The sequence below is a fragment of the Pollachius pollachius genome (assembly GCF_949987615.1).
Source record: "Pollachius pollachius genome assembly, chromosome: 18".
NCBI classification, from domain to species: Eukaryota; Metazoa; Chordata; class Actinopteri; order Gadiformes; family Gadidae; genus Pollachius; species Pollachius pollachius.
This window is the reverse complement of record NC_136951.1, coordinates 10,607,871-10,625,299: the sequence shown is the minus strand read 5'-3', so window position 1 is coordinate 10,625,299 and position 17,429 is coordinate 10,607,871. Positions and strand designations below refer to the sequence as shown.

At 44.3% G+C, this 17,429-nt stretch overlaps 1 protein-coding gene across 1 annotated transcript in view; it reads right to left on the bottom strand.

The window, feature by feature from the left end:
* The window catches only part of ttc28 (tetratricopeptide repeat domain 28), a 47,548-nt gene that overhangs the window by 28,652 nt on the left and 1,467 nt on the right, over positions 1 to 17,429 (bottom strand). The window contains exon 2 of the mRNA XM_079755439.1: positions 16,594 to 17,016. Within this exon, the coding sequence (XP_079611565.1) occupies positions 16,594 to 17,016 (423 nt within the window). The remainder of the gene's footprint in view (positions 1 to 16,593; positions 17,017 to 17,429) is intronic.

Below are 17,429 nucleotides of genomic sequence, written 5' to 3'. Positions count from 1 at the left end.
GACAGAGCGTGAATGAAGACAGAGTGTGGAGGAATTGGATTACAGGACAGACTCTGTGTTTTCTCTTTGTTGTGGGGGGGCCGTCAAGACAAGCCTCATTGTAATAAATGGGAGTGCAGGGGGTCAAATGTAATCTAATCTAATCCGATCCGATGTGTTGGACGTGTCCCCTCTGTGCTTGGTGTTGGGTGTAGGGGCAATGGACCTGGTGTCATTATGCTATCGATGAACGCAAAGTAATACAAATGGTTTGGAGAGTTAGGGAGGGAGGGAGGGAGAGGGCATGCTTCTTTTGCCGGCCAAAGACGAACACAAAGTCACAGATGATAGTACTATCTCTGCAGAGGGACGCTTTTTGGACCCTACCCCCTCCTGATTGGGAGAGGAGACGATGGAGGAGGAGGGAAGAGGAGGAGGAGGGCAAGGGCAAGGAGAAGAAGGAGTAAAGTGGGGAGGGAAGAGGAGTAGGAGGAGAAAGAGGAGGAGTAGGAGGAGTGGGAGGAGGAGTAGAAGGAGGGAGGCAAGGGCAAGGAGGAGTAGGATAAGGGGGAGGAGGAGGAGGAGGAGGAAGACAAGTAGGAGGGGGAGAAAGAGAAGGGTGAAGCGAAGGAGAAAGAGGATGAGAGGAAGATGAATAGGAGGAAGATGAGAATGGGGTGCAGGAGGAGCAGAAAGAGGAGGATGGATTTGAGCTGGCCTGGTGTCCCTCCTCAGTGACACCTGTCTGTCTGCCTCTGCTTAGTACTGCATCTCCTCCCTCACCTCAGAGAAACCTGTCTGTCTGCCTCTGCTTAGTACTGCATCTCCTCCCTCACCTCAGAGAAACCTGTCTGTCTGCCTCTGCTTAGTACTGCATCTCCTTCCTCAGTGACACCTCTATTCTTATGTCTTTGTGAGAGCTGCCAATTATAAAGCCAGACAATGTGTGTGTGTGTGTGTGTCTGTGCGTTTGTGTGAGCGTGTGTGTGTGTGTCTGTGTGTGTGGAGTGTCTGTGCGTTTGTGTGAGCGTGTGTGTGTGTGTCTGTGTGTGTGGAGTGTCTGTGTGTTTGTGTGAGCATGTGTTTGTGTGTGTGTGTGTGTGTGTGTGTGTATTTGTGTGTGAGCGTGTGTGTGTGTGCGTGTGTGTGCGTGTGTGTGTGTGTCTGTGTGTGAGACAGTGTGTGTTTGTGTGTGTGTGTGCTTGCGTGCAAAACTAACAGATGCTTTGATTACTGTTGCTAACTCATATTAATGGCAAGCAGATGGAGACTTTAACAGCAGGAGAGAGACAGCGAGAGAGAGAGAGAGAGAGAGGGGGGGAGAGAGGGAGAGGGGGAGAGAGAGTCAGAGAGGGGTGAGCAAACACCAGACAACATAGACATGATAGAGATGGATGGCATTGAAACTATCAGGGTTTTTTTTTTCACACACACACACACACACACACACACATATAAACGGCCAACAGTTGTCCGGAATTTCGTTTTACAGTAGCTTGAGTTCATCTCAAAGAAAGGTCGTCACCTAAACATCCTTCAATTTTGGTCTGCTACAGAGGGACCCTGAGATCTGAGTAAACAGGAAGTTGTGATGAAAAGGGGGTGGGGCTACACCTGTCAGGTACAGATTGCCTCTGATTCCTAAATTTAAAGGTCCCATGATATGCACGTTGCAACCAGTGGTGTTGTGATGAGCCGTTACAAGCCGTTTTGAAAATCTGTCTCTTATGACATCACAGGTGGGCGTGTCCACCTAGATGTGTGCTGGATAGATCAGTCTACCAGCCTACCCATTGGGCTGTAGCAAACGTTGCTCATCTATCAATCACACATCTAGGTGGACACGTCCACCAGTGATGTCATAAGAGACAGATTTTCAAAACGGCTTGTAACGGCTAATCACACCACACCTGCTGGCATGTCAAGGGACCTTTAAGAATGTTGAGTCAACATAAAAACTACTTCTCACCCTTTTCAAAATAAAAGCATGGGTGAGATACTTTAAGAATGTTGAGTCAACATAAAAACTACTTCTCACCCTTTTCAAAATAAAAGCATGGGTGAGATAAGTAGGATACAGCTTAAAGGGGAGGTAAACATTTGTTTTAGCTGGAGAATTTCTGCCTACAAGTTTCGTGACACCCAAACAGAACCGTTTCCAACTGAAAAAAAAGATTTTGTGGTTTACATAACATTTAGAGAATATGAGGATTCTCTGATCATTTATCTTTGACATCATTTTTTGGACAAATTAAGAAATGTTGTAAATTAGTGGTGGTGGTGTGTGGGGGGGGGGGGGTTATGTAAGATCCCATTTACTTTTTCGATCACTAGAAGATAAACTGATTATTTTGACAATCTGTGTGTCTGTGTGTGTGTTTGTGGACGCCTGTGGCCGTGTGTGTGTGTGTGTGTGTGTGTGGGCTTGTGTGTGTGCAGTGAAAATTAATTCACAGAGCGCCCATTCATTGAGCCTGACTAATCCAATGAAGAGATTGCCAGGTTTGCAGTTTGGAAACTGTGGGTGCTGCCCATCTTGTTGGATTAGAGAAGAATTGCTGAAAAAGAATGTAAAATACTGTCAAGTACTCTAGGCTGAGAGCGGGTCACGAATTGTAATACTATCCCGGTTTACCACAACGCAATTTCCATTCTCCTACTTCCTCCGAGTTGTTTACACCCGTTAATAGTCCCCGGAATGAGACGCCTATTGTTGAGTTTTTGTTTTTTGTCGAAGTATTTGACAAAGCAATATTGGAATCCTATCATAATTAACTGATACCCCTCTATCGGAAGTCTCTGCCTCTCTAACCGATAAACCCATGTAACTGAAATGGATATTGCTCAGAAGTCCAGCCCTCTCTCTCCTCCATAAGGATGCTTGTTTGTAGAACGGCATTCCAGGGGTTTTGTTGTGAGAGGAGAACGCTTAGTGAAATACTCTGATAGGTATTCTATCTGGGTCAATATCCCCCGCTGATTGTACGTGTGTGTTTGGAATAGTTGGTATTTCAAAAGAAGCGTAAAGCTTAATATTTAGTTATTGAGTAAAGGGGAATCATGCATGAAGCATGGAGGTAAACAGTTTTATATTGAACAAACTTTGTGAGATAATCATTAGTAATTTTATTCGCGTCCCTTTCTGTCAATAAACTATACATTATTCCGTTCCCTATAACGGCTCTGCATACAAAACAGGTCTATGATTATAATTTACATTTACATTTAGTCATTTGGTAGATGCTTTTATCCAGAGTGACTTAAAGCAAGCGCTCACTGTAATGCTGTTTAACACAATCATTGTTAATGGTGGTGTTCCATAGGGTATTCAACACTCGCAATGTGAAAATGGTGCAACGACTCTCTTCCTTCAAGCTCTCTCTCCCCCCCTCCACTCTTCTATTCCTGCTCAATGCCGCTCAGAAACCAGGACCCCCACTTTAGACCTATTAGACCTAACCTAGGCACTCAACACATGATGCGTGTCCACGTCCAGTAAAGCACCGGACACTAGGTAGAGCATTCCAACAGACGAGACTTCTCCAACTCATGCTTTCAACTCATAACCCATGCATTCATTATTATTATTATTTTTTTTTAAATGAGAAAGCCATTGTCATTTAGACTCTGTTGGTTTCAAAAAGTCAAACACAACGCTAATCTGATTAGACGGACTTCGAGGTGTCAGCGTCAACCGTGGTCAAAGATTAAACAGTTTGTGCTTTGCGTGCAGTGTTAAGGCAGAGAATCGGAGCATTCCACTGCACACAGCCTCGCCTCAGCGCTGGGTTGTGTGTACGCTCAAGTCCACAGGGAAACTTTGGCAATGCCGACTGTGAAAGCTCATCATGTGTTCAGAGCTTTAGAACAGGATTTACTTCATAACCACTTACTTGCGTGTGTTGTCAAGACAATCACAAGTGAGGTCGGCTGAAGCAACACAATGTGGATGTGATGTGGCGTTGGCACAGATGGTGGAGCTCAGATGATGCTTTACAGTCGACTAAAGCATAGACATAGGCAGCAAATCAAACTATCAGTAAGGATACATTCAATACTATTTATTTTGATCAAAAGAATATTAATAAATAAATACAGATAAAACAGGTTTTTAAGTCTCGTATTGTGACCTTTGTTATTGGGGAGACTCATATGACTTCATATTAGTAGGAGGGAAGTTTATTAAAGGAATAATACATCAAGTTCAGTGGGCTGTCAGACAGGATAAGATGCACAAAAGACACGCGTACACACACACACACACAGACACACACAGACACACACAAACACACACACACACACACACACTGGTCATGAGAAGGAGCAAGTAAATGAGCCAGACATTACACCTTCTCTTTTATCCTCCATTGCAGAGATACCTCTGCTCATTTCAATAAAACATCTGAGGTCCTTTACTGCACTGATGCTCTCTTATTATCTGATGAAGTACACATGCGCTCTGTTTCCTGCACTGCTTATAATGTAGCGTACACATGCACTCTGGTAAGTGCACTGCTACTAATGCAGTGTATACGTGCACTCTGGTACGTGCACTGTTACTTATGTACAGTAAACGTACACTCTGGTACGTGCACTGTTACTTATTTAGTGTATATGTGCATTCTGGTAAGTGACGTGCACTGTTACTTATGCAGTGTGTACGTGCACTCTGGTACGTGCACTGTTACTTATGTAGTGTAAACATGCACTCTGGTACGTGCACTGCTACTTATGTAGTGAATGCGTGCACTCTGGTACGTGCACTGTTAGTTCTGTGCTTCATACTTCCAAGATGGTACGAAACACAGCTATGCTTTGAACAAAGACTTGGTCGTAAGACAGAGTTATGGCATGTGAAATGTGTCGATAGACACCACATCTTCATTGACATATCATTAAATGAACGGGGGTATTGAATAGGGTGCTTGTTTCCCATTTATAGATACTGGGTTTGTCCCCCTAACCCATAGAAGGGATAGAAGTTATTATTTTAGATTCTTTCAATGTGGACTGTTGTATTCTTTTGTCCACAAATGTACTAATATAGTTCAGGCAAGAGACATAAAAACATGGCCACACAACAGGGAGAAAACAAACACAAAGAGAACAAAGAAAAATAGGTTTGGCCGACGGCAAAAAGTTAACTTCTACATACTTTAAAGTAATTTCCCAGGGACCAACGGATTGATGCTTAACATACCACATGGTTAAGGCAAACACAGCAAAATATAAAATGTGGGTATTTTATAAATCAAGCCGGTCCTCCGGTTGCCAGATGTGTCCAGTTTTATTGATGTAATTAAGTATTCAATCCAACTTTCACTCTTTTTCTTCAGTCATAAAGACGGCATCAATATCTATGTGAGGTCTTCTCAAGGCTGGCATCAAACCACAACCATTGGTGGTCCTAAAGGCTAGGTTAACCTGTTTCTAGCGCTATGGTGAAGTGAGAAGTCCCTTTGTTGATGTGTCCTATCGACCTATCCCTGAGATGTGGCTTGACTACCACTTATAAAAAAAACGAATTAAAAATAAATGAAACGCAGATTTTTATCAGCCTGACTTGTTGGTAGCTTTAGATAAAAGCGTCTGCTTAATAACCACATGAAAAGGAAAACGACATGATATAAAATACTATCCTAACCATAGTGTATTCCTGTGCCATAGTGGTATTTTTTATATTATATTTAACAAGGCTTCATAAAATAAAATTCAAAGCTTGAAGCTAGCGTATATTTTAGCTGGGTGGCTACTGATACATCTGAGGGAGATGGTTTCAGCAACATAGCGATAGCACGTTGGAAGCTAAGTTAGGTATGGTCACAGTCAAATAGTTTTAAATATAGAATGTTTCCTGTGAGTATACAGTCAAACACCACAATAAGGAGGTCTACCAAAGGGCAGGGGGGCCAGAGGAAGGGAACGTTTTGATAAACAAGTGTTGTTCCCCTGATACCCTTGAAATAAACATGAGTTCAGTCATTGAGTCTCTTTCATTGAACTGTGGAGAATCCACTAGTGAAATGAATACTTCAAACTCAATCTTGATTTAGTTACACACACACACACACACACACACACACACACACACACACACACACACAAATGCACGAATAGCAGTGAACACACACACACACACACACACACACAAACACACACACACACACACACACACACACACACAAATGCACGAATAGCAGTGAACACACACACACACACACACACACACACACACACACACACACACACAAAATCAAACCCGTACCAAATGGCTGGTAGTATTGACTGCTGATATTGATGAATGTTGTTTTGTATCTCATTTGAAGTCAATACATCAATTCAACTATATATGCATATTGCTTAATTTGCAATTGTGTTAGAAATCCCATAATGCTGAATAACAATCAAATACATGTGCAACTTAAGCGAAATATTCATCCACGTACAGGGCATGAATGACATATAACCAAAATGCATTTTATAACAGATTACTGACAGACAAATGTAAGATTATTGTGTTATGCTTCCCCTTCTGTTATTTCCCATGGATTCCTTTTAATTGTTCAAGGTAACATGGCCCCTTGCATGTGTGATAGGTCTACTAAGTGACTAATCAGACTCCATTCATCAAAAAGCATTAACTACAGGGGTAGTTACTCTTCGTGCTCTGGTGATGTTATGCCTGAGCTATGTCTGACGTCACAAATGTTAGTGCTGATACTACTGTCGTCATTATAGCTGCTTTAGCGCTGCTGACCGAGCAAACTCGTCGCGATATCGATACAGTCTCACAATTCCTCAAATAAGTCATTGAATATTGTTTGAATGCCATAAACCGTTTAAACTGTAATCTACATTCATATTCTAACATAAAATATGTACTTGATATATGAGTGTAAAGGCTAGTACGATGTAGGCTAGATATAGTTCGAGGCTTTTTCTCATCAAATTAGAAATTGTTAATAAAAAAGCACGGAATCTCCTATTAAAACTATTTTACTGGGCGAACAAAAATAGGCTTTTGCCAAGTAATTCCACCGTGGTATTCGGAATGCTTCCACTATTCAACTTCTGCATTAGTCGGCCTAAGTGTGCTGTATAACACGGTTATCTCAAATGATATTTAACTACTAATTAAATTACCTTTTTTCGGGGCTGCCATTTCATCATATTTGAAAACCAAAAAGATCCACCATCAAAGTTTTCCGACTGTCAGAGACGTCATGGGGATTAAAAAAGCGGCATCTGAGCGTCAACGAGGCATCCGCAAAACATTCACGCATGAACATCCACAAAAACAGGCTTAAATCGAAGAGACCTCGGGTTCACAGGTCGCCTGAGGACTAATAACTCCATCGATCACACCTTTTAAGACTCTAGTCGCTGGTTAAAACTGTTCAACTGTCTGTATGGAACCGGGACACGCATATCACCGGGCACAGAGCGGTTATCACGCAGGGACAGGTAGCCTGTTAACGTGTTGACGACCGGAGGAGCAGCGAGCGGCGTTGAGCTGGAAACCTTGAAATATTAATCCGAACCGCACGCTGATAGGGTTCACTATTTCAGTCTCTCTCTCCCGCGCTCGCTCTCTCTCTCTCTCTCTCTCTCTGTCTCTCTGTCTGTCTCTCTCTCTCTCTCTCTCTCTCTCTCTCTCTCTCTCTCTCTCTCTCTCTCTCTCTCTCTCTCTCCCTCTCTCATTCATTCGCTGACTCTTACTCCCACTCGTTAATTGTCTCTTGCTCTCTCGCCTTCATTCTTCTCTCTCACACTCTTTCAATATCTTTCTGTATTGCCTCCCTCTTTTATTGTCTCTCACTCTAGCTGTCCTTCATCCTCTTTCATTCTCTCTCTCTCTCTCTCTCTCTCTCACACACACACACACACACTCTGTGTGTTTCTTACTAATAGTAACTACTTTAATAACATTAAACGTTTCAAATCTATTGATTTGTATTCCTATTGTGGACTGTGATATTTTTCAATATATGGCTTTTTAAGTAGGGTTGAACATTACCTTGACAAATGTGATAGTATTTTTCTTATCCTCTTATACTGTAATGAAACAAAAAATCTTGACGTCTGTTTCCCCCTGAACACTTTTTAAACATTTGCATGTCGTTCACTACTTAATAATTTAAATCTGCAGCTACAAACTGCAGTGTAGCTTGCTGGTAAATTTACACTCCCAAGCACTGAGTGTGTGTGGGTGTGCGTTTGTGTGTGTGTGTTTATATGTGTACATGTGTGTGTGTGTGTGTGTGTGTGTGTACGCTAATGTCTGCGGAGGAGAGGAAGGTGTGTGTGTGGGGTTTGTGTGCGAGTGTGTATGTATATATGTGTGTGTATGTGTGTCCATGTCCGTGTCCGTGGATGTGTGTGTGTGTGTGTGTGTGTGTGTGTGTGTGTGTGTGTTTGTGTGTGTGTGTGTGTGGGTGTGTGGGCAAACTAATGCAAACAACCCACAGAAACACAGCAACACCAGATTCATAATAGATCAAACAGTTGTTCAGAACACCTGTCAACTTTTTTCAAGAAAATGTGCATCTTTCTCTTTCTCTCTCTAGATATAAACACGTCAAATCTCATCTACTGCCAGCAGCGAAGTTCACTATTATAGCATAACATCGTAATACATGTAATTTTCTTTTCAGCAACAGAAGGTTTCCTCCTGATGACAGGACGATTTTCCCAACACGGCTGAAAAGCAGCTCCAAACGCAGCTACTTTGTCAAGGTTTGTCAGCGTAGTGATCATGCTTAAGGTCTCCTCTCCTGTGGATGCTCCCAGTATAGAGGAGTCTGCTGGAGAAGGTTCTACAGGGGCTGACAGATAACCCACTGTACTGTGGGTTATCTGTCCCGAGGAACACAGCATCAATGAACTGGTGATGTAACGCTGGTGTAAGATGTTGGAGATAGCAGGGGGAGGAAGAGGGGCATGTGATGAAGAACAGGGAGGAAGAGGAGCATGTGATGAAGAACAGGGAGGAAGAGGAGCATGTGATGAAGAACAGGGAGGAAGAGGAGCATGTGATGAAGCACAGGGAGGAAGAGGAGCATGTAATGAAGAACAGGGAGGAAGAGGGGCATGTGATGAAGAACAGGAAGGAAGAGGAGCATGTGATGAAGAACAGGGAGGAAGAGGAGCATGTGATGAAGAACAGGGAGGAAGAGGAGCATGTGATGAAGAACTGGGAGGAAGAGGAGCATGTGATGAAGAACAGGGAGGAAGAGGAGCATGTGATGAAGAACAGGGAGGAAGAGGAGCATGTGATGAAGAACAGGGAGGAAGAGGAGCATGTGATGAAGAACAGGGAGGAAGAGGAGCATGTGATGAAGGACAGAGGAAGGGATTGACAAATTGACTGACTGACAACCCAAACTAACTGACTGACTAACTGAACTAAACTAACTAACATGCAATGTGTACTGAGTGCCCTAAAAGGTATAGCAAAAACAAGCCATTGCTTGTTAATTTGACGAGACACAATAACGTCTCACATTCAAGTACATCCCCATTAAATAACTTTGTATGAGGAGCTATTCCAAAAGAGAGGCTGTCTTTTAATTGTGATTATAAACTGTGTTCTGACTTTATTGTAATCTCCTTCGCGGTCGCAGTCCCACTTGTTTATCGCTGCACGTTTTATCTGGACAGACGATGCCTTCCTAAATAATGGATTGGATCTTAATGAGCAGACCTGATAGAGCTGACTGTCATAAGGATCTGGATTACAGCACGAAGACCCTGACACGCACAGCACAGAGAAATCACACCTGTATAGGACTGTTGGATCAAGCCCTGCAGCAGTGGTTCTGTTGTTGTTTGAAAATCTGATGGGTTACATTGTTGAAAAACAGAATCATTAAGAGAAGAGGTTATTACAGATGAGGAGATGAGAGCGAATAGTGGAGAGAGGAGAGGAGAGAGAGAAGGAGAGGAGAGGGGAGGAGAGGAGTGGAGGAGAGAAGAGGAGAAGAGGAAAGGAGAGAGAGGAGAAGAGAAGAGAGGAGAGGAGCAGATTGGAGAGGAAAGGAGGAGATTAGAGAAGAGGAGAGGAGGGGAGGGGAGGAGATTGTAGGAAAGGCGGAGAGAGGAGAGGAAAGGGAAGGAGAGGAGAAGAGGGGAGAGGTGGAGATGAGAGGACAGAAAGGAGAAGAAGATACAAGAGAAGAAGAACAAGAGAAGGAAGGAAGTGAAAAAAGTCAGAGAATAGACTAAAAGAAACAACGATAAGAGGAGAGAAAAGAGAAGAGAATGATGAAGAAGAGGGGAGACTTCAGTGTGGATCGTTGCTTCACCGTTTCCCCGTCAAATAAAAGCTGAACTCTTTCATCCTCTCCAAATGAAGACCAAACACTCGTGTTTATTTAACATCTTAACAATTCCAAACCTTCTCAAACAGCCATCCCTGGAGCTCCTCCAGGGGTTCTGTGCCAAACAGACATGGCAGGCGCGCAAGGCTGGCGGGATGAGCTACTGGGGTCCGTGCCAAACCAGAGCAGGTCCATTATTGTGTTAATTAATACTATCTCCTCTTGGAATATCCACAGGCTGGGAGTTGATTGCATGAGTCAGGTGGGGTTTTCCTGGCCTTTGGACAAGCATAGGAGAGGACTCTGACTGTGAAAACAGGTAGGCTAACCTGTCCGTCAAACATCTGGTTGGACCCTCCCACTTGTGATGTCACTATAGGAACATGCAGATCAATTTAGGACAATCTGGAATGACCTGGACAGATTATAGATGAGTTAAAGAAAGATTTTCAACGGATGCATTTTGAGTTTCAAAAAATATTTAAATTGACACATTTTGAGAATAAAGACAATTTTGAATGGATCGGTTTTGCAATTCTATAAAGATTTGAATGGACACATTTTGAGATTTTAGAAAGATTTGAATGGACACATACAAGATATTCTAGAAGGACTCTGATACATCCATTGCATGGGGGAAATTAAAATTGTCTTTGGCAGTGAAAGCGACTGACTAGCAGAAAGAATCCCACGAACAGAAAACAATTCACTTAAAAAATACTCCCGCGCTAGGATCACCTGGTGTGCAGCTCTCACCACGGCCTCCCTGCAGGTTCTTGAGCCCGCCTAACCTCCGTCTCCACCGTGTTAATGTCTGCCAGCAGGACGGCAGCAGTAAGGAAGAGAGATGTCAACACTTAGAGGAGCATGGGGAAGGACGGCTGCTGAGACGGCAGATCTGGCGGGGTCTTGCTGCATCCCAGCAGATGTTTTACGAGCGTGAGCGCTGTAATAAGCTGCGGAGCCCTGGTAACAGCAGACTGCTAACTTTCTATGCGCCAGCCTACGTCATGGCTCCCTGTTGCCTGGTGTGTAAAATGTGAACGGAGCGGTTGATAAGCTCTGTTAAGTTATGAAATTGTTTTATCGAAACTGAGAGTATTTTGCATTTGTCATTGAGATGCAAAAAACTGTAAATTCTATCATGAGTAATGTTATGTCATGACATTTTGTTATGCTATGATACTATACTCCAGTGTGCATGTTCTTTAATTCTATGGTATGTTATGCTATCATACTATAGCCTATTAAGCTATGATATGTCATTCTATTTTATTTTATGCTGTGCTGTAATGCCATGATATATTATATCATACTATAGGTATACAACATGTTCTATTATGTTTAAGTTATGTTATGTTACGTTGAGCAATGCTGTATCATACAATATAGCTATACTACTATACTCTGCTATACTACTATACTGTGTTATGTTATGCTATGTTAGTTTATGTTAGGCTTGGGCGTGTGACATTTCTATGCTGTCCATGGGCATGTTAACAGATGCTGTTTCTGCTGATGTGTGGAAGGTATCACGTTCATTTATAGACCAGAGTCTGTGATGATGGAGTGCTATATCTATACATCCATGTTTATGGCAGTTTATGGCAGCTATGAAGAGTGGGAGTGAGAAGAATACATCCATGGGGAAAATTGCTGAAGCAAGGAGGCCTGGTTGTCATTATACACAAATCTTTGGATGACTTATTGGTCATGTTTGCGTTTGATTGTGTTGCTAAGACTCATGTGATCTGTCGGTCATGAGTTACAGTCAAACAGACGCACAAAGACTGTGTGTACTCCGACCGTGCGATCGTCACCATAGGTCTTTAATATCTTGATGTGTCAATACTGCCCTCTAGCGTTTAACTCGATATTAACCAAGCAATATCTTAAGGGTCGTGGCTCAAGGCCATCCATACAGTTCGATACATACATACAAACATCCCAACTGTATAATAATAAAATGTATTATTATTATTATTATACAGTTAGGCACTGTGTCGATGGTCTGGCTCTCACGGCGCGTTGGAAATGATAAATGCTTGTGATGAATATAATTGGATAAATTAAGGATTTCTATGTTGATGAACAAAGTCAAAGTTGCTTTTAATGTTTAGTTATTAGTTTCAGTTAAAGAAGGTTAAGTTTATAGTGGATATTTTTTGAGGTTAAAATCAAGGTAACAATCGGGGAGTGGGGGGGGAAGCAATGCATGAGCACTGCATCATGGAATTCACCACCCCCAATGAACAGCCAATTATAACCACTAACAGTAAAGGTCCAACCCATTGGACCCTTTTATCACGCCCTTGGTCAAAGAGGTTTGGAGGCTGAACCCATCTGACAACAACCATGACGACATCCTGTAGGAAAGGACAACAATGCTCACTCACACACCTCTTTACGCCCAATTTAGGACCAGCTATTACCTTCAATTAGTTAATTACAACCATCCACACTTGAACACATCCATCCATACGCGTGCACACAAACAAACGTGCGCATTCTCTCTCTCACACACACACACACACACACACACATACACACACACACACACACACAAACTTGCTTAACCATCCTTTACTTTATTGTTCGCTTCCCACACACAAACAACAACAACAGCGGGCGCAGGGTTTAAAAGAAGGAGAACGGAACAGCCAAGCGGTATTATGATGTCATAAGGAGTGGAACAAACAAAACGACACATTCCACATTTCCTCTCTGGGGACTAACACTAATGAACCGCAAACCCTCCTCCAGCTCCGCGACACGCCGTCGCTGAGAAAGGCCACCGCAGGTCAAGGGAAACATCGTAATTACTGGGGCGATATTACGCCGACCAGAAAACCAACTCAATTTAGGAAAAACTCTTTAAAAGGTTATGTGTGTACGGCGCCATTCGGCGGAAGCTTTTATCCAAAGCCTCTTGCATGAGTGCATACTTTCTTAGCCTGGGGGAGGTGGCCCCCGAGTGGGAATTGAACCCCTAACCCCGGCCGCTCGGTGTCAATGCCTTGCACTACCGGTACAAAACTGAAGCAAGGCATCGACTCCTGGAGGCCACGGTTACGACCAACTGTAACCCCTCTCATTCATACATGGACTCGACCCACGGTGAAAAAAGAAGAAGAACTAAAACACACACAGTTGAACTTGTGTGTATAATATTTTTGCAGCGTGTGGTTTGAAGAGCAGAGGAGGTAATGACAGGGAAGGGCCGAGGCCGGCCTACAGCGGTAGCCGGTCCTGAGGGCCCCGTTGCAGTAAACAGGCCCCGCCGGGGACCATCTGGTTGACATTCACTTCACAGAGAGACGCGGCACGCCAGGAAGGATTCCTCGCTCTGAAGTACAACCTTCTGCTGGCGCGCTGATAGGGTCTCTGTTCCGCGAACACTGGGGAGGAGAGTCAGAAAGACCGTTTTCACGGAGGCCTGATCGCTGGGCCGACACAGGTGTGGCAAGTTTGCCCTACAAAGAAACTTCTGGGAATAGGGTCTACTTAGTGTTATTATGAGGTAATTAACCTTCATTCATTAACAGTGAGTTCAGATGCATGTCGTTAAAGTAATTTATATCCGAAGCTTTTTGGTCAATTTTCTTTTTGATCTCTTTACATCCGGACAGCAATAAAAAAATCTAATGCTGTACAGGCCACAGATCTGGTATCTGTGGCCTGTAATAAACCTGTCCAATCATTTCATTCAGCCCGAATAAAATGATTGGCCTGCCAGTCCGTCTGCCTCCCTACCGGTAGCTGCGCACACTCTGCCCGTGGATTCATTGCACATGACCAGGGTCTTTCACTAGACAACCTATTGCTGGAGCTAGGGAGCTAGTCACGTGCTTTCAGGGGAGCGGCTTGATGGATACAGCTGAATACTTTCAAAATCGAGCTTACTCAGGCTGGTTTCTCTGAATTTCTCACCCTAGCTTTAAGCAGCAGCAGGTAGAGGCTTATAGCATCTTGGTCACGCTAGTAGTCCCCATAGGTTGCACACACCTCCTCCCAAACACGTAACCCACTCAGGCTCCCTGCTCTCTGAACGATTAGGAGAGACTATGTTGAGGAGGTTCTTACATAGTTGAACCACACACTATCTTCACGTTGTAAAGGTCACCAGATGCCACAGAATTAGCCAATTCTGGCTACGATCAAAATCCCAGATCCAGAATAAATGAAAGCATTGGCTAAGAAACCCACCGACATACCTCTGGTGGAGAAGTTTACACACACACACACACACACACACACACACGCACGCACGCACGTATGCACTCACGCACACACACACACACACACACACACACACACACACACACACATACACACACAGACAGACAGACAGACAGACAGACACACACACACACACACACACACACACACAGGGAACTCAGCTTATAGAACATTCATACAAGGGACAAACAAAAGAGGTCAACTAAAATGGCTTTAAGTTTGTCCTGCAAAGCCCTCCTTTAGTGCTGTGCTGTGGCTTCATTTGAATAGCAAAGAAATTAAACCGCTCCAGTCATGGGATGATTCCACAAACAAATGAATAAAAAATGAAAAAAGAGAAGAAAAGAACAAACGTAGAACTTTAGCTCATTCAGACGCAAATGATTCAGCCGCAGCAAAGACCCTCTCACGCGTGGGGGTGTGTGTGTGTATGTGTGTGTGTGTGTGTGTGTGTGTGTGTGTGTGTGTGTGTGTGTGTGTGTGTGTGTGTGTGCGTGCGTGCGCGTGTGCGTGCTTGCATGTGTGTGTGTGTGTTTGTGGGTGTTTGTGTCTGTGTGTTTATGTGGGTGTATTTGAACTTGTGGTTCCAAGTGGACCAAACAGTGTGGGACAATTTGTAAAGAGGAAAAACTAAAGGAAACCGAGAAAGGAGGGAAGGCAGAGAAAGGGGACTTGACGCCGTCCAGGCCGAGCCGTGAAGAGGGAGCCCAAGCAGAAGTAATCTCTCTATCCAAGGACTCTTTCTCTGAGGTACTTCATTAACTTTGACCTCTGCTACGACCCGTAGCCCACACAGCAACGGCCTGCCATGATACCACTACACACATTAAGGTACACGTAACACACTGACACAAAGTAGCTGCAACACACACACACACACACACACACACTAGCTAAAACACACACACACACACACACAAACCAAAACACACACACACACACACACCCACACACACACATACACACACACAAATGCTGCAGCCGTTGTCTTTGTATGCCAAACTCAATGGTCTGGTGGAGGTTTCGAAAACAAAATAACAAGCATGCAATCTAACTTCAGACAAGCACACATACACACACACACTCACACAATCACACACTTACACACACACACACACACACACACACACACACACACACACACACAAACCTAAACCCACTTCCGTCCATTCTCTCTGACAGAGAGAGGAAGTGGATTGGAGCTGGCCTGGCCACATTTGTCCAGACCGAAGCAGCCGAGCAGTGCTGGGTCCACTCCCTGTCTACTTCCCACACTGAGCCGCTCTTAAGAAAACCAACCGACCCAGACCCAACTAACCGGGCCCTGTACATGCCAGAACCTCTGCGTTTCAGAGGGCCTATATTTTCCCACTAGGTGTGATGTTAATTAGCCATTACAAGCCATTTCAAAATGTATCCCTCTGTGACATCACAAGTGGGAGCATCCACCCAGATGATCAACCAACCAGCCTACATGGTGGTCTGGAAGTAGGTTGACTTTTCATCATAGAATCTCCCACTTGTGACGTCACTTTAGGGTCGATTTTGGATAATTAGATTCCATAGAATGAGCAACCCCTATAGCGGCTCATTTAAAGACAGACGGGTCGCAGGATAGAACAATAGTATGATAGTATGAAAGAATGATAGAACGATACCACAATAGAAGCGATAGGGCCAAAGAACGATACATGAATGCATAAAAGAATACTTATTTTGCATTTGTCATTTTTAATTTAGACTGATCATTTGTGTGGCCATTAAAATTCCTTCTCAGATACAAACAATTACCCGAACTCAGCAGTGCTATCATGAAAGTATCCGAAAGCTTCCCACCAATGCCAAGAAATACCTCCGTATTATCTCCGGCAGAACCGAACCAAACCCGTAGTACATCAGAACGAACAGAAATCCAAGGAGAAATACAAAGTGAGATCTCACACACTATTAAAAACACACCCGGGATACGCAGACCAAGTAGAACACAAAACACTCCTCCAAGGTACTGAAAGGTCCAACACTGGTCCAACGGCCGGACGGCGCCCCCCCCCCCTACCTTGGGCCACTTGGGGTTGATGAGCCGGGCCTTGAGGGCGTCGTCCAGGGCGGTGCCGTACTGGCCCAGCCGCAGGTAGGCGGCCGAGCGGTTGCTGTACAGGATGCAGTTCTGGGGGTCGGCGGCCAGGGCCTCGCTGTAGAGGCGCACGGCCAGCGCGTACTCCCCCTGCTGGCAGGCCTGGTTACTGCGCCGCACGCGCTCCAGGAACTCCGCCTTGCTGAGGGAGGAGGAGGTGCAGGAGGAGGTGCAGGAGGAGGTGCAGGAGGCGGCGGAGGAGGCGAGGTGCACGGGGTCCTTGGGGAGCAGGGCCCCGGACGGGACCCCCGGCGGGGAGGAGGAGGAGGAGCAGGTGAAGAACGGGGAGGAGGGAGGCTGGGTGACGGGGGTCCGGGGGGTGGAGCGGGAGCCGAACAGGGAAAACTGGGGAGAGGGACGGAGGTCAGGGGTCAGGGGTCAGGGGTCGTACACATTCATCATCTGAACACGGGTCTGGTTAGTTGTCCATGGAGTCATTTTGAAACACTAAAACAGCTATGTGCTTAAAGAAATTAACTAGGGGACCAACTATTTGTGTGCTGATTAATTTGGTATTTTGTTTGTTGACTTGTTTACTTATTTGTATAATCCCTGGCAGATGTGACCATAAGGAATGTAAGACAGACATGTGATGGGCTATTCCTATTTATTTTGTCACATCGTCTGTAATTTCAGTTAAAACGGAGACGTTACGGTTTGTCAGAAAAGCTATGTGCTTCCGGATTTGGATTTTCTAAATGTATCCTCTTACCAGAACTTATAGCAAGGCCCTCATTATGTTTCTCCCTCTCTTTGGC